This window comes from Nomascus leucogenys, chromosome 18 (genome assembly GCF_006542625.1).
Source record: "Nomascus leucogenys isolate Asia chromosome 18, Asia_NLE_v1, whole genome shotgun sequence".
NCBI lineage: Eukaryota > Metazoa > Chordata > Mammalia > Primates > Hylobatidae > Nomascus > Nomascus leucogenys.
This window is the reverse complement of record NC_044398.1, coordinates 9,917,665-9,938,923: the sequence shown is the minus strand read 5'-3', so window position 1 is coordinate 9,938,923 and position 21,259 is coordinate 9,917,665. Positions and strand designations below refer to the sequence as shown.

General features: G+C 45.4%; 1 protein-coding gene across 1 annotated transcript in view; it reads left to right on the top strand.

Moving 5' to 3' along the window:
• The first annotated feature begins 2,424 nt into the window (after window positions 1-2,424).
• Window positions 2,425-21,259, top strand: part of CCDC6 (coiled-coil domain containing 6) — a 118,774-nt gene continuing 99,939 nt past the window's right edge. The window contains exon 1 of the mRNA XM_030797984.1: window positions 2,425-2,954. Coding sequence (XP_030653844.1) covers window positions 2,652-2,954 — 303 coding nt within the window. The 5' untranslated portion in view covers window positions 2,425-2,651. The remainder of the gene's footprint in view (window positions 2,955-21,259) is intronic.

Below are 21,259 nucleotides of genomic sequence, written 5' to 3'. Positions count from 1 at the left end.
TCCCTTCTTCCTCCGGGCAGCACACACTACCATTTGTTCTTCTGATTCATTTCCCCTAGAAAGCTGAGAAGGAGTTTTATAATGATATTATTGGTTTTGTAACTGGTGTTTCCATTGTAATGCTATTACGGAATCAGTGTTGTGATAAATGATCTGTTTATAAGGGAAATCACTTTTACAAGAAGTAGAAAATTGGACATGCTTCTGCTTTGCAATAACAATAAAAACCACGGTGAAAAAATATTCCCCAGTTTATTCCCATCTATATCAGCAGGGAAGCTTTAGAAGATGGCTTTCTCCCTAAAGTCTTCTAACCACGATTACTACCTACAAGTACCATGTCAAAATGCAAATTTCCACCAAATTCTATTGAAGGACACTACATTCTTAAGCTTACCATGACGTGGGCCCTTTAAGAAAACCAGGCGCTTCAAACTCCACCCCTCTGCTGACTTGAAGCAGTGTGAGTCCGCCTTTCCAAGGCGGTTAGTTTTGTGGTGACGCTAAGAGAGAGTTAATTTGCCCCCTGCTCTGCCTGGAAGGAATGTTCCTGTTGCAATAAGCTCTAAAAGTGGAAGCTTTAAGATACTATGGAGTAGGGAACAATAGAAACTTGTGAGGTATGGCAGCCAGACCTACTCTTAAGATTCGATCACAGTGCTGAATAAAGTGCAACGAATGTTGTTACATCTGTTTCCCCCTGTGGTGCTTCTGCCAGCTAGCTTTACTCTTCCATTTCAACCCTCAAGTGAGCTTTCCAGAATCCGTTACCAATTTAACTGATTGTCTCATGTACTAGATCCCAAAAAAGTGAGAGAACTAAGTTTCAGTGCAAATTAAACTGGATCACTTGTAACAGAATGATTTAGATTGCCTATATGTTTCTCAAGAGCAAAGCCAAGCATTTCCTCCCTCCTGCTACACAAACAGTGACAGAGTTCAGAAGCCCTCTAGCACTAAACTAAAAAATACCTGGGAGAAATTGGGGTTTAGATGCCGTTGGCATTTAAGCTGTTTGCTAAAAGCAGCCATCTTGGTGAAAGATGATGTCATTTGGAACACTTGGTGTTTTCGAGTTTATTCTGAGGTGCCAGTTTCCAAGAGCCATTGAATCACCGTTTAATCATGAGATCAAATTTAGGTTTAAAGATAATGACGGAGTGGGAATAAGAATCATTCTTCCTTCTTCCTAACACTTTAGAAATCTTTCAGAAAGTTCAACCCAACAGAAAAAAAAAATTACACATTTTTTTCTATTTTCTGTTACCATGTGTTTGTTCTAATGTTAACTAAGCGTGGGTAATAAAACTAGTCTGGTCAGTTTCACTTTCCAATTTTTATATATAAGTGAAAGCTGTTTTGTGTCAACAGGGCAAAGTGTTTAGAATCATCTCACCTGCTGGGCCAATTTCCTGCAAGCCTTTCTTTGGGAAGAGGGAGGGGGAATAAAAGTTTTTGATTTTTAATTTATTAAACTGCAAAGCTAGAACCCTGAATTAGACTGCATAGTAATTACTATTTTACTTTTACATGCTAAAGTTTTCTAGGAGTGAGCAAGAGGATAGCAGAGAACGGTGATGTTGCACTCCCACTCAATCATTACTATTTGTATAGTACAATGTTATGTCCGCAGCTACTTTGGAAAATTGGCACTTAAAGAGGTGTTTCAATCTTCTACTAAAAGTGTTTCGCTTTCCTTTTTTTTTTTTCTTCATTAGGTAAATGTTACTGTCTTAATCCTACTGCGTGACATGTGCTGGAAATGTTTGCAAAATGCAAAGAGAAAAAGAAAAAAACAACTGCACCTTGTTTAAACAATTGAGCGCAGTATGGTTTATGAGGTTATTAAAGCAGGTGTGTGTCTCTCCTGCAAATTCTTTCTTAACAAGGTTAACCTGTGGCTGCTGTTGTTTCATCCTCCTCGGCCCCTTGTAGAGGAACTTTGTTCTCTTAGGTTTATCCAAGCCTTCCCAGTCAAAAACACCTTGCTTTTGAGAATACAAAACTGCGTGTATGTGTGAAACAGATAGAGGGAGACACGCGCACACACAGTCGGCGGAAGATGGGGCCACAACACGGTAGAGAATGGGTGCCGGAGCCCGGCTGACCTTTCCACGTGTCCTCGGCACCTGCGAGGCTGGTGGGGCATCAGGTTTCTTTTTTCTCGGGGCGGGCGCGAGCCCGGAAGAGGCTGGGCGGCCGTGGGCTTAGATCAGGGGGCTTGGAGGCCCTCCCTTGGAACACGTGTGGCTGGCGAGCTGGTGGTGCGGGGGCAGTCCTTGGCTTTCCCGCACCCGCAGTGCCTGCGCGTTCCCAGCCCGCCCGTGGTCACCAGGCGGCGGCGGGCGGGTCCCCGAGCTTTCAGCCAGCTTTGCTGGGCGGCCTAGGGAGCGCGCCTGGCCCGGCTGGAGCGAGCCCCAGTGCAATACTGCCCAAGCCCGGGCGGGGTCTCTGTTCTCTGGCAGAGGAGGTCCCTTGGCAGCGGGAAGCGCCCTCTCTTTCTCTCGTCGCCGCTCCGAGTCTGCGCCCTGGTGCCAGGCGCTCAGCTCGGCGCTCCCCTGTGCTCGCCCGGCGCCCACTCATTCGCAGCCCGGCCTTCGTCGCCGCCGCCTCCCTGCTGCTCCTCCTCCTTTCCCTAGCCCGCCGCGGCCATGGCGGACAGCGCCAGCGAGAGCGACACGGACGGGGCGGGGGGCAACAGCAGCAGCTCGGCCGCCATGCAGTCGTCCTGCTCGTCGACCTCGGGCGGCGGCGGTGGCGGCGGGGGAGGCGGCGGCGGTGGGAAGTCGGGGGGCATTGTCATCTCGCCGTTCCGCCTGGAGGAGCTCACCAACCGCCTGGCCTCGCTGCAGCAAGAGAACAAGGTGCTGAAGATAGAGCTGGAGACCTACAAACTGAAGTGCAAGGCACTACAGGAGGAGAACCGCGACCTGCGCAAAGCCAGCGTGACCATCGTGAGTGCCCCCCGGGGACGCGCCGCAGCGCCGACCTCCGCCCGCCCCTGGAAGGGCTGCACCCGAATCCAGCCAACCCCTAGTCTTCCCCAGATTCCCGGGGACCCTCTGAGAGCACACTCCCTGCGGGGACCTGCTGGCCTCCAGGAGGAGAGGGAGGTGTCCCTTCGGGGCCACGCGGGTCTGTCCTCCTCGGGGGAGCTGAGGACCTTTGCGCGGTGCGGGGGAAGGCTACTGTGGCAACCATTCATGGTCCTTTTTGGCCTCTGGAGAGGAGGCCCCTCCGGGGCTGGGCTGGAGCCTGGCGGCGTGGCTGGGGGGCGGGGTAGGACTTTTTTCAGCCCTAGCATGTTTGAGGGGTGCGTCCAGAATCTGGGGAACCCCAGTTCGAGAGAGAGGGAGGAAGCTGGGATCTCTTACGGGGTCCTGGCTTGGAGTGTGGGGGTTCGCAGCTGGGCTGGGCACTAAGCTGGCATCTGGACGGCGCTAGCTGGATCGCCCGGGGAGGGGGCGGGAGAGAGTGGCCGGGAATCCGGGAAGTGGAGTTTTCTGGCCAGGATCGAGAGGGAAGGGCGGGTACGGCGCTAATGCTCCCACCTCTATTGGAAGCTCTTTGCCTTGGGTTGGGAGGGTGGACGGTTTACAGCGAGGAGAGTGCAGCATCCACGCCTGGACAGGGCTGGGGCCGAAACTAGGGGAAGGGTAGTGACTGTGACTCCCTGGCTGAGCCAGAGGTACGTGTGTTTGCTGCTTCATTCGTGGAGTGGTTAGAAGTATCTTGCTTCTGAGTCTAGATACTGGAGAACAGGCCATCTGTTCTGTTTCTACCTGTCCCCTGGAGGCTGCCCAGAAAAGGTTAAGCTTGGGTCTGTAGGTCTCTCTCCTGATGTGGCAGGCGTTTAGAAAGGCCCCTATAGCAGTGATGAGGCGAAACGTAACTAGAAAAAGTACACTGTGTACTCTCACCTATCATCCCTGCCAGCTCACCACATCATTAACATGCAGGATCCCCACACAGACAACTGTATTCAAATCAAAAGTTTCCCAGCCAGAAGCAGAGAAGAAGATGTCAAGAAATCAAGGGGGATAAATGGCCATAGCTGCTGCAAAATAGCGGATTAGGCTGAACTTTGAAATGAAGAAAAAGGGATGAGTTTGGGGATGGAGGGTCACACCTTGGAAATAGGGCAAGTTTAGGATGCCCCTTGTGCCAGGAAATAGCCTTCGGTGGAGGAGCCTGTGTATATGTGTGTGCACGCGTGTGTACACCCCCAATGTTGGCTCATACATGAGAACTAGATGGCATTCCTAATTTGTGTAGAAAGCAAGTTGCAAGTTAAGTGTGATCAGTAGCCTAAATAGCAGTTGATTGTAAAAAGAAACTTTTCATACTCAAATCCAATTTTGGAGAATGAAATTGGAGCAACTTTCATCTGAGATGGTAAAGTTCTTGAAGTGCCCTTTTGGTAGGAAGGGTGGGGGGGGCGGGGAATTTGCAGAGGCAGCCACTTCCAAGCCTCCTATGCAGCTTTCTTGGCTGACAGAGATGTCTTTGCTGAGTGGGGGTTAAGAAGAGAGGGAAGTTGGTGGAGGCAGTTTGTTTAAGGTTTGAGTTAGTAAATGAGAGGGTTAGTCTCTTGGAGATTGTGAGACATGGAAAGCAGTAAAACTTGTATGAAGCAAAACAGCCTTTTGCATGCAGTGGGCAATTCAGGCTGGTTTTGTTTGGATGGGAGGAATGAGGGATGCAGAGACTATGAAAGGGTTATCTGTTTGACACTTAGACCATATTATAACTAGGTTTGTAAATTGTACTTGAACATGTTGGCTTTGCAGGAACAAATGTGTTCATTCCCGGTGTTTAAGATCAGAGGCCTTCTGAGTACTTGGCTAGAAGAGCATATAAGGTGGTGGCTTTTTTTCTTTAAGCATTTACCCTTAGCTAACACTGACATCCAACCGAATATACTTTGTGAAATGTCGTGTGGTGTTAATGAGTGAAGTTAAAATTGTTTTAGATGACACTGCACAAGTACCAGAAGCCTCTCAGTTCTTTAATCTCTGACTAATATATTCAGGGAGACACATAAAAAAGTGCTTGTGGTTCGCCTGGTTTCCTAATACTTGGCAGTTGTTACTAAGGAGCTGAATGATAAATGCAGAAAAGAGATTCCGTCAAGATTTTGCAGGTTTTGTTAACTGACCTAGGATCCAGATTCTGTGGGGGGTACGTTTGACCTCTCAGGTATGTAATGTGGGAGGAGAAATTTATGTGACTCCATGAAATGGGTCTGTTAATGTAGAGAGTCCATTGAACAACACTTAAGTAGTTTATGTCAAGGTTAAGCTGTACAATCCCTGACATCTCTGACTTAAGCATTAACCTTGCTAGTGGCAGTCTAGGAAGTTTCTGATAATTAAGTGCTAGTGGCAGTCTAGGAAGTTTCTGATAATTAAGTGAAGGCCTTGTTAGATTTTTCACTATTTTAGTTAATTTGAAGGGAAGATGGTACCATAATTCTGGTAATTGCCTTCTTGGCTCTTTTTAGTTCTAATTATGATATTAACGTTCATGTCCTTGGGCAGTAAAGGTGATTGTGGCCTTCTTTTTCCTTGAGCATGTTCAGGAAGGCACATTGCCTTTTTGCTGCACCCTGGGGAAGAGACGGGCTTTTTTTTCCCCCTACTTGTTTTGTTTTTTAATAGACTTTATTTTTTTTAGAGCACTTTTCATCTTCACAGTAACACTGAACGTAAAGTACAGAGATTTCCCACGTAACCCCTGCCTTCGCACAGGCACAGCCTCCTCCATCATCAACATCTTTCATCATAGTGGTCCATTTGTTATAGTCAGTGAACCTACATTGATACATCATTATCACCCAAAGTCTAGAGTTTACTTGGTCTTGTATATTCTATGAGTTTAGACAAATGTATAATGACATGTGACCACCATTATGGTATTACGCAGAGTTTTTCTGCCCTGGAAGTCTTCCACGCTCTGTTCATCTTTCCCTCCCTGCTAACTCCTGGCAACCACTGATCTTTTTACTCTCTCCTTAGTTTTGCCTTTCCCAGATGTCATTTAGTTGGAATCATACAGTATGCAGCCTTTTCACTTAGTAAATGCATTTAAGTTTCTTCCATGTTCCCCAACTCCTATGTCTTGTCTTCTGTTCAGAGTTAAATAGTATTTCATTGTTTGGATGTATCATAATTTATCTATTCACCTCCTGAAGGGCATCTTGGTTGTTTCCACCTTTTGGCAATTATGAATAAAGCTGCTGGAAATATTCATGTGCAGGGTTTTGTCTGGAAAGATATCAGTTCGTTTGGGCAAATTCCAAAGAGCATGATTGCTGAATTATATGGTAAGGGTATGTTTAGTTTTATAAGAAATTGTCAAACTGTCTTCCAAAGTGGCTGCACCGTTTTTCATTCCCACCAACAATGAATAAGAGTTGCTCTGGCGGGGCCGGGCGTGGTGGCTCACGCCTGTAATCCCAGCACTTTGGGGAGGCCAAGGCAGGCGGATCACCTCAGGTCAAGAGTTCGAGACCAGCCTGGCCAATATGGTGAAACCCGTCTCTACTAAAAAAAATACAGAAAAATTAGCTGGGGGTGGTGTTGCATGCCTGTAATCCCAGCCTCTCTGGAGGCTGAGGCAGGAGAATGGCGTGAACCCAGGAGGTGGAGGTTGCAGTGAGCCAACATCGCGCCACTGCACTCCAGCCTGGGCGACAGAGCCAGACTCCGTCTCAAAAAAAAAAAAAAAAAAAAAAAAAAAGAGTTGCTGTTGCTCACCAACATTTGCTGTTGTCAGTGTTCTAGATTTTGACCATTCCAATAGGTGTATAGTAATATCTCTGTTATGCCCTTTTTAAAGCCAAGTCCAAAGGCTAATAGAAGCTCTTAACCAATGGTCTCTTCTGGTATGTAAGCGGCTATTCTGGTCAAACTACCCATTTAATGAACGACTAGTTTCATGGGCCTGTGTTCTCAGTATCTGTGTAATAGCAGTAAACATCATCTGTGGGAGAGAATCAACAGTAAGAAGTCTTTCAGTCGTGTCCACAAGTGCCCAGTGCACCTGTGAGTTACAGCCTGCCCTAGGCCATTTTATTTGGGGCTTAAAAGTGGAATAGAATATTTTGAATGATTATTCAATTTTCCCCATTAAGTCAGCAGGGGAATCAGGCTACTGATTACAGATCATAATTTCTTTTTTTTGGAGTAGGGAAAATAAACAAATGCATAGTCACCTTTTTGAGTAGCTTTTGTATGTTAGGCCAGATCTGTTGGTTTGTCCTGTGAGTGAGAATGTGATTGTGGATTATATGATTCAGTGTAGTGAGGGTTATCGCAGGGTGGTGGTCTTAGGGGTGGTGGTCTTAGGGGTGGTGGTCTTAGGGTGGTGGTCCTAGGGGTGGTGGTCCTAGGAGTGGTGGTCCTAGGGGTGGTGGTCTTAGGGGTGGTCTAGGGTGGTGGTCTTAGGAGTGGTGGTCTTAGGGTGGTGGTCTAGGTGGTGGTCTTAGGGGTGGTGGTCTAGGGGTGGTGGTCTTAGGAGTGGTGGTCTTAGGGGTGGTGGTCTAGGGTGGTGGTCTTAGGAGTGGTGGTCTTAGGGGTGGTGGTCTTAGGAGTGGTGGTCTTAGGGGTGGTGGTCTTAGGGGTGGTGGTCTTAGGGTGGTGGTCTTAGGAGTGGTGGTCTTAGGGGTGGTGGTCCTAGGGGTGGTGGTCCTAGGAGTGGTGGTCTTAGGAGTGGTGGTCTTAGGAGTGGTGGTCTTAGGAGTGGTGGTCTTAGGGGTGGTGGTCTTAGGAGTGGTGGTCTTAGGGGTGGTGGTCTTAGGGGTGGTGGTCTTAGAGAAGGTGAGGAAATGCAATTGTGGGCAGTAATTGGATGGCTTCAAAGTTCTCAACTAGTTGCTGGCATTCTCTGTGTATAAGCAGGGCCTCAGGTGGTTCTCTAGGGTGTGTACCTCTCCCAGGCAGTTTCAGACCTTTGGCATGTGTTTGGTTTGGAAATCAAGGCCTATAATAAATCACTGATATTTAAGTGTCTGACTGTAAAATTAATCCTTTATTGTAAGTTAAGGGAAATACAGAAGTACAAGGTGTTTTGAAGTTATAATAGAAAAATCTGTTGGTCTGGCATGATTAGAAAACCTTGCTATTTTAAACATCAACAGTGTAATGGTTTCATTAACCAATAAAATCTGCCATATAGTTGATGTTGTGTATTTTGGATTATTTACTCTGGAAGTCTAATATGTTATTTTCAATTTTTAAGACTTTTGTCAGACTCTGAAGCTACAAATCGATATTGCCTTTATAAATGTGACGATGAGAGTATGATGTCTTTTTTCCCCCCGTTTAGAAAAGTATTTCTTAGATTCTTATGGAAACACCCAACTTTAGACACAACTTTGAGGAAAATATGACCTCACAGTTAGGTCTAACTGTACACAAGTCTTCTTAAAGAGGCCATTCTCCTATTTCTTCAGCATTTACGAGTTTTTCACATTTGTAAGTATCTTCTATGTGTTTCATATACTCTATTTGTACTTAATTTAAAAAAAACCTTTTGTGTGTGTGTGTGTGTGTGTGTGTGTGTGTGTGTGTGTGACAGCTTTATTACCCAGACTGGAGTGCAGTGGTGTGATCTCAGGTCACTGCAACCTCTGCCCCCCAGGTTCAAGTGATTCTCATGCCTCAGCCTCACTAGTAGCTGGGACTACAGGCATGCGCCACCATGCCCACCTAGTTTTGTATTTTTAGTGGAGGTGGTGTTTACCATATTGTCCAGGCTGGTCTCGGAACTCCTGGCCTAAAGTGATCCATCCACCTCTGCCTCCCAAAGTGCTAGGATTACAGGCGTGAGCTACCGCGCCCAGCCAAAAGCTGAAATTTTAAAGGTCACGACAGTCTTTTACAGTGCTGTCCTATTTGCTAGAGTGGGGAATTATTAGAGAAGCCACAGTATCTGGTTTGTGGTGACTCTTGTTCAGGACCAGGGAGGCTGGTCTACAGCAAAAATCGGAGGTAGCCATTGCTTGCTTGAAAATATTGAATGGCTCCCCATTGTCCTTGGATCCAGGTAAACCTTCTGGTGGTTTACCAGACTCTGCGTGATTGGAATGCCCTGCTTGCTTCACAGCCACACCCCTTACATGCTTTTAGCCCAGTGTGCATTCTCTAAGCTCTCACTTCACTCCTTTACTACTAGCACCCAGAACTTCAGTAGATTTCCTCTGACTCCTCAATGGTGCCGCTTGTCCCGTTAAATGTTGTTCTGTATTCCTCCCCTCTTCTCTACCTTGTCAGTTGAAATAGACTGTACTGCCTTCTCCACCTGAACCCCTTCCTGGTGTGCCCTGATACTTTCTCTTTGTCAGCCACACACCGGGGTATGCACCTGCTTATGTGGTTCCATAGACCCCGCCCCCCACCCCCAGTCACTGGCACTCGACCACTGAGATCTTTCCCAGTTCATGCGTAAATTTCTCTGGGGGCAGAATTTGCTTTGTTCATCGCATTCCTCAGTGCTTGGCATGCGAGAAACACTCAGAAATTTGTTGAGCTGGCTCCAGAGGCACGGGTATGTGTGTACTTGTTTCTTTCTGTGATGAAGGTGCCAAACTCTCTCTGGGACCTCGTCTTCATAGAGCCACTCCCCTGCCACAACAGCAAACACTTTCTTTACCATAGTTGATGAAACAGACCAGATATGTGAATGGATACATTGTATAATTTGGGGGACCATTGCAATCAATGTGCCCTTGCCTTCTAGCTTTGGGTGATGTGGGCTACCTTGCAGCATACACCTGGGCATTCCCGATAACATTTTATCTGAAAGGGGACAAAGTATTTTCAGGTTCTCCTTTCTAAGTGTTTCTGAGCAAGGCTTGGAGGAAAAAGTAGCCCCGTTGGAAGTGTTCAGATTTGCTGCCTTGGTTTTGGTGTTGGTGGCAGATCATTCCAGGTGTTTCCTATGACTCTTCAATGTTGAAATGCACCACTGGGAAACAACTCTGGCCCATTGCAGGGGGATGCAGTGATGCAAATAAATACTGGTGACCTGTAGCAGTGATGGGGGAAGCATCTGAAAACAGGGTAGGGGGATTGTTGAATTCTTATGTCTGCTGTGTCTTTCAGAGACACAAGTGTCACCACAGTGTATTTGTGTGTGTGTGTTTTCCTTAAATCATGCCTTGCTGAAATAATTGTGTTTACACTTCAAAATGCTAATCCAAACCACTGAACTGCAGTCAGGCTGAGTAAGGAATAATAGTAATCTTTTCTGTCCCCTCTGCATACTTTTTTTCCTTAGTGGGTAGGTGTTGCTTTTTGTTTTCAATCACATTGTGGTTGTTTTCAGGTATATTGAATTGTCAAAGTTGGCAGAGTGAATGTTCACAGGTTCAGTATGTTCCTGCTTGGTGATGGTTGCAATTTTCTTGACAGAGGAATTAATCCTCTGGAAAATATTTTTAATCGTGAGGATCTTGGGGTGGCGTTAACTTGCAGATTCTTCCTACTTCTCCAAGGCTGTCAAATTTTCTTATTTTTATGGCTGTGAAATGCACAGCTGTGAAGTTTATTCCAACCTTGATACCAGTAAATTGCAAAGGTCACTTTGTGTAGGTTCTCTCTTTAGGGATAAGTATTCTTTTAAAAAAAAGGGTTAATATGATTGATGGTCATTTAGAATTAACCCTCCGCTTTACTTATTGGTTCCTAGATCGAACATATGGAGTGCAATTTAATGATTACAGTTCATTACAATACTCATTTGTTTTTTGCTGGGCGATTTTTGTGGTCTCCCCTCTCTGCCCCGCCTTTGTTGCTTCAGTAAGGTACAAAATGGCATGTAATAAATAAAATAAATATAGCCTCAAAGAGGCAGGATTCAGCCGTCAAGTGCTTATAATACTGTGTGCTAGATACAAATATCCAAAAGGAATGTTAGGGCTCTCCCAGTAGCATAGCGAGGATTGCACTTGACTTTCATTCAGCCTGGCCCTGGCCTGGTGCTGTAGGGAATACAGAGCAGAGGGAAACAGCCTTTCTCTCCAGCCTTGGGGCCTGTGCAGTGCAGAAGGAACCAACACACACATGGACGCAGGAAGGGAAGCTTAGGCCGACTCCTGTAGGGGTTCCCAGGGAGGGGAATTTTACCTTCCAGCTTCCAAAAGGAAGTCCATCTATCTCTGTGAATGTCTTTAAGGATAACAAGTTATCACATTCATTCACAGTTTAATTAGCTTGCAGTTTATTTTGTAAGGCAGAGATGGGGAGAGCTGTTGCTCAATTTATGCTGAGGTGGCACTGGGAGGCTTTTGGTTTGTTTTTAATTTTCATTTTTATGTGATGATTGAAAAGAAATGTCATTGACATTTTAATTTCATAATCTGCGTCTGTCAGTACATGGAAATTATCTAGGTGATTTTTTTCCCCTCTATTCCTGTTTCTTTCATGGAATAATGGTGGATGGACGGAATTTCTCAAGTTTTTAATCCGAAACTATCTGAAAGCAAAGACTTCTTGCAGTAAAATTAGAGGTACTATTTTATAGGAAATTTTGAATTCTAGTTTTTTACAAAAGCAGTGCTGATTGATGTGCTAATCTTCCATGCATCTGTTCCAGATCAATCTAGCCTTGCGATGCCAGGTGTGTGTCCAGAGTGATCTGGGTAATACCCACCAGGGCATCTCAGGGCACTGAGGATCAAATGAGGCCACTTGGTACTGCAGAGCAGAGTTGGGATGTTCAGCCAGGCATAGGTCATCATTCAAAAAGTTTTCCATAGGAGGAAGGACGAGAGTAAAAGAATGAAAGCAGTAGGTATTATGGGTGAGCTAAAGAAAATTCTTAGAAATCTAGTTACCTGTGTTAAACACTTCACCTGTTGCTTCTATAAGTGAACAGTTTGAGTCTTTTGTGCTGTCTGCTTGCTGAGATTGAATTAGAGAGGCTAAAAGGGACAGATTTGAGAGAAAAATAATTATACCTGGAGTTTCATATTGAAAACTTTTCAACTGATGAAATTACTTGTATGCAAGCTAGACTTTTAAAAAAATTATCCTAATAGGCCAGGTGCGATGGCTCACGCCTGTAATCCCAGCACTTTGGGGAGGCTGAGGCGGGCGGATCACCTGAGGTCGGGAGTTTGAGACCAGCCTGACCAACATGAAGAAACCCCTTCTCTACTAAAAATAACAAAAAATTAGCCAGGCATGGTGGTGCACACCTGTAAACCCAGCTACTCGGGAGGCTGAGGCAGGAGAATCGCTTGAACCTGGGAGGCGGAGGTTGCAGTGAGCCGAGATTGCACCATTGCACTCCAGCCTGGGCAGCAGGAGTGAAACTCCATCTCAAAAAAAAAAAAAAAAATTATCCTAATATACCAACTCAAATGATAACTTTTATTCTACTGAGAGATGTTTTTTGTGGGGTGGAGTTCTTCATTAGACCAGAGTTTATCCAAACAAAGACATCTGTTGAGTCAAAACGTCGTGTCTTCACTTCATTTAGTAGCCCTACTAATCTTTGAGGAAAAAATTGACTAGGTGATTTTATTGTTTTTGTTAACCAAAGAGTACTGTTATAAGTGTATCTCCATAAAGTAGAGTTAGACTTCTTCAGGTTCAAATTACTACCTGGTAAGGGTTTATGTCCCTTGGAAAGTATATTAACTGTTTTATGCCATTTTGAACCTTGCATGCATGGAGTTTATATTGTGAAATACCTTAGGTACCCAGAGAAGAGTACCAGTGACTTTTTTTGCATTTTTTTGTGGTAAAAACATATACAACATATAATTCACCATTTTAACCATTTGTAAGTATACAATTCAGTGGCTTTAAGTACATTCACAGTGTTTTGCAACCATCACCATTATCCATCTCCAGAACTTTTCATCATCCCAAATGGAAATTCTGTACCCATGAAACTATAACACCCATTTTTTTCCTCCCTGGTAAACCTCTATTCCTAGTGACTTTTATTTTTTTTTTTTTTTTTTTTTAAAGAAAGACTTACTCTGGTCTACAAAAGCTGCTAGCTGCTTTTTACTGTCCTGCTCTTGAAGTTATAAATTTGGACCTTAAGTGTTGATGTCTTATTTTAACTTAAGTTTGTACTGCCTGTTAGCTGTCCCATATATGGTTCTTTTCTGTCACTCAGCAAACGTGCAGTGCCCTAGCCCTACGCCCAGCTCTGGGCTTGGTGCCAGTAAGCACCCAGATGTGGAGATGCTGGATGAGGGAATAACCCATGGCGAGAGCTTGTCCTCCAGGAGGGAAGGGTCTTCCCCCCATATCTTCCCCCCGACACTTCACAGATCATGGTTGCTTTTTATTTTTTATTTTTAATGAAATGTATGCATTTAATTTCCTTGATAGCATTTGGAATAAACTGTAATTTTATTTTTTAAATTACTTATTTTTATACTCACAGGTGCAGCTTATTACAGGGAAAGGATGCAGGTTAAAATCAGTCAAGGGAAAAAGCATATAGGGCAGAGTCTAGGAATGTTTTAAGTTGTGGAGCTTCTAGTTATCCTCTCCCCGTGGAGTGTGCACAGCATTTCTTTCCTGGCAACAACGTGTGACAATACACATGGGGTATTGCCAACCAGAGAAGTTCGGCCAAGCCTTGGGGTGCAGAATTTTTACTGGGGCTCCATCATGTAGATATGGTCGACCATCCACAGGGCAGATCTCAGTTTCCAGGCCCTGAGAAGGCTGTGCTGATACCACATGGCCTAAAGCGCTCAGGCTGAATCACACTCTTAGGCTTTCCAGTGTGATCCAACGCCCTCAGGTAAACAAAGACACTCTTATCAGGCATGACTTTCCAAAGGGTTAGAAATTGCCTCCAGAAATTCTGAAAGCTTACAGAATTTTTATTCACCACCGTTGTCCCACTTCCAAATCTTTTTGTGTTGCTGTGATAACAGTGAATGTTTATCCAGTGCTTACTATGGGTTAGGCACTATTGGAAGGGGTTTGCATATATCCTCTCATTTAATCCTCACCACAGTCCTATACGATCAGTACTACTGTTTATCCATAGCCATAAGCCTACAAATTTAGGCCCAGAAAGCTTGTATCACTTGCCTGAGGTCCCATGACTATCAGATGGGACTGGGATTTGAGCCCAGGTCTGACCTCAGAGCTTCTACAGTCTGTGGGAAGATGGCATATAAATTAATTTAGGGACAGGCCTTTTTGTTTGGTCGGTTTTCTTTGAGACAGGGTCTCGCTCTGTCACACAGGCTGCAGTGCAGTGGTGCCATCATTGTTCACTACAGCCTTGACCTCTTGAGCTCAGGTGATCCTCCCACCTCAGCTTCCAGAGTAGCTGGGACTACAGATGTGTGCCACCACTCCTGGGTCATCATTATTATTATTTTTTGTAGAGGGTCTTACGATGTTGCCCAGGCTAGTCTTGAACTCCTGGGCTCGAGCCATCCTTTCACCTTGGCCTCCCAAAGTGCTGGGATTACAGGCATAAGATACCATGCACAGCCCAAGGACAGTTTTATCTTCATCTTGTTGTAGGCAATTTCCTATTAGAAGTTCCTATACAGTTCTGTTCAATTAGGATAGTCAGGGCTGCTCCTTTGTCACAGCAAATTCCCAGGTTGCTGGGCCTAAGGGAGTGTTGCCAGGGTAGCAAACTCCCTGTCTTAGAAAAGAAATAACAATAGAGAAGGGTGCCTTCATCGCATGGGGGATGGTCTGTGCTCCCCTTTCTGGCTCAGTTGCCTTCCAGTTGGGCCTTGGTCTATTCCACTCCTGCACCCTGTTCAGCTACCCCAGGATATTGCCACCTCTTCACATGGCATAGCCTTATGGATTCCCCCCCGCCCCTCCCCATCCCAGTCTGGAATCCATTTCTTCCTTTGCATTTATGTTACAATCTTACTTAAAAATAGTCTGACTAGCACAGTACAAGTGGGTTTTTTTTTTTTTCTTCCAGCGAACATGAGTGTCTGCTGTATGCCAGGCAGTGTGCCTGTATATAACAACTGGGATGATTTTGTGCTGGTGGTGTTGGTGGTGGGCCCCTGATTCAATCCAGGAGTGGAGGCAGAGTTAGAGAGCACAGGCTCTGGAATGAGGAGATTTCTTAGTCACGATCTAAAGGATAAATTGAAGTTAATTTGAAAGAAGTAGGGAGCTGAGTAATGGTTGGACAAGGCACTCCTCCCACACCCAGGCAGAACCTGAATGCCCAGAGAAAAATGAGGATGGGAGGAGAGCAGTGCCCAGCTGGGCAACTCTGGGCTGTGAACCTGGATTCCCTTCAGGAGCTCACTACAGAAGGGCGGGGGAACCGTAAGAGCATTTCTGCCTCTTGGAAATCCACTCTGGTTACTTGGTGCAGACATTTGTGTCTTTTTGATGAAATATTTGAAGGCAGGTATCTTGTTATTTATCATTAGTAGGATGACTTGTCTTATTCCATGATAACAGTTGCCACATATTGCAGTCTTGTCGTGTTTCTGGGTACAGTTCTCAACCCTTTACCATTAGGGACTCATTGACTCCTCAGGACAACCCTTTGTGATCTCAGTGTCACCGATGAAAGACATGAGGCACAAGGAGTCTCAGCAACCCTTTGAAGATCGCAGTAAGCAGCAGAGCAGGAGATTGAACACAGCAGTTGGACAGTACCTTGCATGGTGACTGCCATGTAAAGACCCTACCATTTGAAGGGTCATTTGTGTTTTCCATAACCTTAACACAGCTGTTCAATAAAGTTTGTGGAATTGATTTTGGGAACTGCTCACTTGTCTTTGTAAAGTCTTCGATGGAGAATCATAACTTAAAGTATAAGACTTTGAATGCACAAATTTATCGAACAGTGCTCACTGTATGTATGTATTGTTTGTTTGAGACAAAGTCTCACTCTTTCACCCAGGCTGGAGTGCAGTGGGGCGCTCTCAGCTCACTGCAGCCTCTGCCTCCTGGGCTCAAAGCGATCTTCCCACCTCAGCCTCCTGAATTGCTGAGACCACAGGCGTGCACCACCATGCCCGGCTATTTGTTTCTTGGATTTTTTTTGTAGAGACATGAGAGGCCAGCTTTGACACCATTTTAACCATTTGTAAGTATACAATTCAGTGGCTTTAAGTACATTCACAGTGTTTTGCAGCTGTCTCCAGCTCCCAGGCTGGTCTCCAGCTCACAGGCTCAGGCGATACTCCCACCTCAGCTTCCCAAAGTGCTGGGATTATAGGCATAAGCCACCATACCCGGCTGCTCAGTGAATTTAAAAATGAAATCACTGGTGTAACCACCACCCTGCTTAGGATACATGCAATTGTCAACACCCCTGAAACTGTCATGTGCTGTGTTCCAGTCAGTACCCGACCCCCGCAAAAAGTAACCCTGTTCTGACTTATTTCAATATATTTAATAGATTTGTTTTGCTAGTGCTTGAACTTCATATAAATGGAATTATACAGAATGTATTTTGTGTGTCTGGATTCTTTGATTATCTTAGTTCCTTCACTAATATTAAACAGTATCCATGCAGTGCATATAGTGGTAGTTCTTTTTTATTGCTGTGCAATGGTCTGCATAAGTATCTGTGAAATTATTTTCAGTTTTAGAGTCAGCTTCCTGGGCAGCCCCACCCCCTTCCCTCAGTATTAGTGCTGGGCAGCAGGATGGCGTGAAAGGAGTGTGGCACAGCAGAGGACGTACAGGCCCTGCAGGACTTACTTATGTGCTTATTAATTGAGATTCTGGCTACCCTACTAGCTAAGTTATATTGCATTTAGGGCCTTTGAGCCTTGGTTACTTACCTGATAAGAGACTGTAGAGTTAACACAAATCTTGCTGTCATCCCACAGTTATGAAGATCAAATGAGATTGATACACAGAGGAAAGTTTTGGGGTAATGTGTGAGTTATTCCTGTAGAAAATATTAAATATTATTAGTACTTCCCCACCCCCTTCTATTGTCCTCCAAAATATATTTCAAAATCAGTCCTGCTCTAGATAATCCTATAAGATGATGATAGAAAAATAACCTGTTGAAAGCTGAGCGGGGGTGGTTGAGGCAGCACCAAGCTCCGTGTGCACCGCAGGTTGGAGAGCCTCGCAGCCTGGCTTCTAACGGCCCATGTTTCTCTGGTGCTTGCGGATGCCTGGGAACTGAGCGGGTTTCCGAGGGTTTGGTGAGCCAGGATTATACCAGTCTATGTGGCTGTGTAAAAGTAACAGGACTGCAGGAGGTAAACACCCTTCCTAAAAGATCTGGTTTTTTTCCCTATAGGTCAGTTACAGAGCTCTTTCCATTGTGTTTTTTGAAAAAGTACACGTTTTCTGACTTTAGTACTATCGGCAGACCGAAGACTGTCAAAGCTGGCCTCTCTGATAGAGACTTTTGACCCTCTTTCATGGGAGTATGGGTTCTAGAAGGTGGACTTTGATGGGCAACGCCCTAGTGCCACTTCTCCTTAGCTGCTGGTTTAAAGAACAGAAACCAAAACATGAATCTTTGAAATGGACTGACTTTGCAGGATTGCAGTCGCCAAATGATGGAAGGACAACCCCTGGTGATGGGCCAGGGTGGTCTGTGGGAGGCAGTAGTTTTCTCTGCCAGGGACTCCTCAAGTGACCTCTTTTCTTTGTTGCCTCTGGGTTGCTCTCTAGCCTGGGGACTTTTTGAAGGTTGAGGAGCATGCTTTTCCCCAAACTACTATTAATATTTTGGTTGTATTGACTTTTGGGATGCTAAGAGAGGGCAAGGAGGGTATTTTATCTGATTGAGGAACTCTGCTTGCATTGTAAATAAACAAGTTAAAGTAAGCTCAAGACTGCCCTTCCCTCTTTTGCTGTTGTCTATCCATCAGAGTTGTGGGGGCTCTAGCCGAAACTATTGGAGCCTTTTGGTTTCTCTGCCTCCCTCTATGCTACTTGTCTGGACACCTTCTCATTGAACTCTTTTTCAGGTAAGGAAGATTAGTGCTAATGACAGTCATCCCTTCCGTGGTTGGTTCTTACTTGGCCCAGAGCCTCGTAGCTCTGGGTGATTGCTGCCTGACAGTGATGTGTAAAGGGAACCGGGATTCGCTTGTTAGGCCACAAATGAAAACCAGTAGGCTTTACTGCTTTCCGTAAGTACAGTGTATTCTTTCCCCAGTTCTCAAAGTCTTCTATAGGTTCTATTGCTTTTGTTTTTATGCTTCTTTATTTTATGTGTTGCAGATTAGCATTCTCTATTAGGCTGTGTGAATTTTCTCTCCTTTCAATTTTATTCATTAACTGCTTTCTGATTTTCCCACCCTAGGGTGCTTTAGCAGAACTTGGAATAACGGAAGCGACTTGGAAACCAAGTAGGATTACCAGTTAGCAAGTAAAAATGCAGGATGCACAACTGTATTTCAATTAGAAATAAACAGTGAATTATTTTTTAGTATACATATGTCCCACATGTTGCATGGCACCTATATATACTAGAAAATTATTTGTTGTTGATCTGAAATTCGAATTTAACTGGGCCTCCTGTGTTTTATCTGATAGTCCTAAAACCTAGAGGACCTGTGTTTAAAAATCTGTTTGCCCTGTTGCAAGGACAGAAAACCAAACACCGCATGTTCTCACTCATAGGTGGGAACTGAACAATGAGAGAACACTTGGACACAGGGTAGGAAACACCACACACCAGGGCCTGTCATGGGGGTGGGGGAGGAGGGAGGGATAGCATTAGGAGATATACCTAATGTAAATGACGAGTTAACGGGTGCAGCAAACCAACATGACACGTATACATATGTAACAAACCTGCACGTTGTGCACATGTACTCTAGAACTTAAAGTATAATAATAAAAAGAAAATAAAAATAAATAAATAAAAAAGAAAAAAAAATCTGTTTGCCCCTTCCTTGCTGTGTGAACCTGGGGCAATTTAGCTAACCTCTAAGCCATCTTGCCCTCTTCTCTAAAAAGTGATCATAGTATCTTAGCTCTCCAGTTTTGGGGATAAATGATGTGACTTAGGAAAGCTCTCAGGGTGCATTCAGCACAGTTCTTCCTTTTCCTTCTCAATTCAATAATTATAGATTTGCTTCTTGCCCATTTCTTCCCTTTTCTGTTTTCCTCCCCCACAAACCTGAGACCAGGTTGCTGTCTGAGAAGAAGCCAACGCAGCATCCCCTCCTTTGCAGCATCCCCTCCTTTGCAGCATCCCCTCCTTTGCAGCATCCCCTCCTTTGCAGCATCCCCTCCTTTGCAGCATCCCCTCCTTTGCAGCATCCCTCCTTTTGCAGCATCCCTCCTTTGCAGCATCCCCTCCTTTTGCAGCATCCCTTCGTTTTGTGGGGCTCTTTGGAGTCTTCTCAGGATGGTGCCTCCAGCCGCCTTCCTCAGCGGCTCTCAGTTTGCTTTCACAGTTCCTGTTCTTCCACACCAGCTTCCTAGTCTCCTCCTCTCTGGAAGCCATCATTGACTGGATGTCTCAGGTGTCTGCCTTTACTTGGCCAGGTGTTACGAAACCCCTTGTTTTATGTCTCCTTTCCTTGCCAGCCTGCAGTGGTACTGGGAGAACTGGGCCTCTATGCCTCGCCTTCTCTGCGGGACGAGACATCAGTCATGTCTTTTTTGATGAGCCTCAGCTTCCTGAGAAAAGTGTGTTTAGAATTTAGGGTTTGTAGAAGAGCAGCTTGCATTTGGCCCGCAGGTGAGGGGTTTGGCTCTAGAGTTGTGAAAGACCTTCTGAAGAAAAGGCCTGAGCAAGGCCACGCCCTCTACTCTGTTGCAGGCATCACCTCCCTCTGTTGCTTTTCTTTTCTCTTTTTTTTATTTTGAGACGGAGTCTGGCTCTGTTGCCCAGGCTGGAGTGCAGTGGCAAGATCTCTGCTCACTGAGACCTCCGTCTCCCAGGTTCAAGCGATTCTCCTGTCTCAGCCTTCTGGGTAGCTGGGATTACAGGCGCCCCCCACCACACCCAGCTAATTTTTTGTATTTTTAGTAGAGATGGGGTTTCACCATGTTGGTCAAGCTGGTTTCAAACTCCTGACCTCAAGTGATCCACTCGCTTCAGTCTCCCAAAGTGCTAGGATGACAGGTGTGAGCCACTGCGCCCAGCCCCTCTGTTGCTTTTCACCTCTGCAGCTTCACATGCTAATTTACTTCCCATTCGAATGGCAGTTGAGTTTGAGACCCTTGGAGTATGCTGTGGATAATGACTAATGACCGATGTGCACTACCTTGATGTAGCCCTTGAAACAAAACCACAGGGCCAGGGAGAGGACGGGAGTGCAGAGAAGTTAACTTGCCAGGGTCATTCATCTGGTAAGTGGTGGGGGTAGGATCCCTTAGCCTGGCTTAGGAGCCTCTGTTCTTAACCGCACTACATTGTATTTCTAAGACGACCTGCAGCAGTAAGGGTCCATGAAATTCCTTGTAGGAGTTTGGAATATAGCACCGTTTCCTTGTTGCTGCTGCTGTTTGTTTTTTTTTTTTTTTGAAAATCTTTGCCCTATAGTTTGGGCAGTTGCTTTAATTCTTGGGTGTCAAATCATTATCAATTTCCTGTCAAAAGAATCCTCCTTCTGTCCCTGAAAGGTGTTTCCAAGAGTCTTCTCTTCTTGTGGCCTTTCTCCTTAACTTGTGTACATTGAGGCACGGATGCATTGATTTAACCCAGCATTTTTCGTGTACATCCTAAGTGCTAACCATGTGCTTGAGATGTCCTTTTAAGATAGCAAGGCAGGGTATAAACAATAACTGAGGGCCCTGCCTTGGGCTCCTGGCATCCAAAGCCCAGGAAGACCTTGTGCCTGCCATGAAGGAGCTCAGAGCCTTTTGGAGAGTTGTGGGAAGGCAGTGTCCTCATGGTGAGTGAATGAAGACGGCTAGTTTAGCATTCAGTGTTCACACGGGAAAACAAACCACGTGGAGTAGAGAGGGAAGAATGTAATTCAGAGATTGGTCATCCCAGTGGTAGAGTTGCTGAGAAGCTGAAGTGGGGTAGGTGATGAGACAACCCAGGGATAAGCAGGAGCAGAACACTGCTCTCACAACTCCTCTGGAGGATAAAGGGAGGAGGTAGTGTTATCAGAGCCCAGGGGCTGCGGTCACCAAGAAGAAGTTGGAACTGCCCTGGGCCTTGAGACGTGGGTGCTGCCCAAGTTGGAGAAAGGGGAGAAATACCCTGAGTTCTCCCTTCCATCCTCCCATCTCTTGCTAGTGCGTCTTATTGGCTGAATCTCATTGGCTGACTTTGGAAACTGGGAGATGCAGCCTGCAGATGTCACCTGTACTTTGCAGAGCAGGAGAGAAGGGCA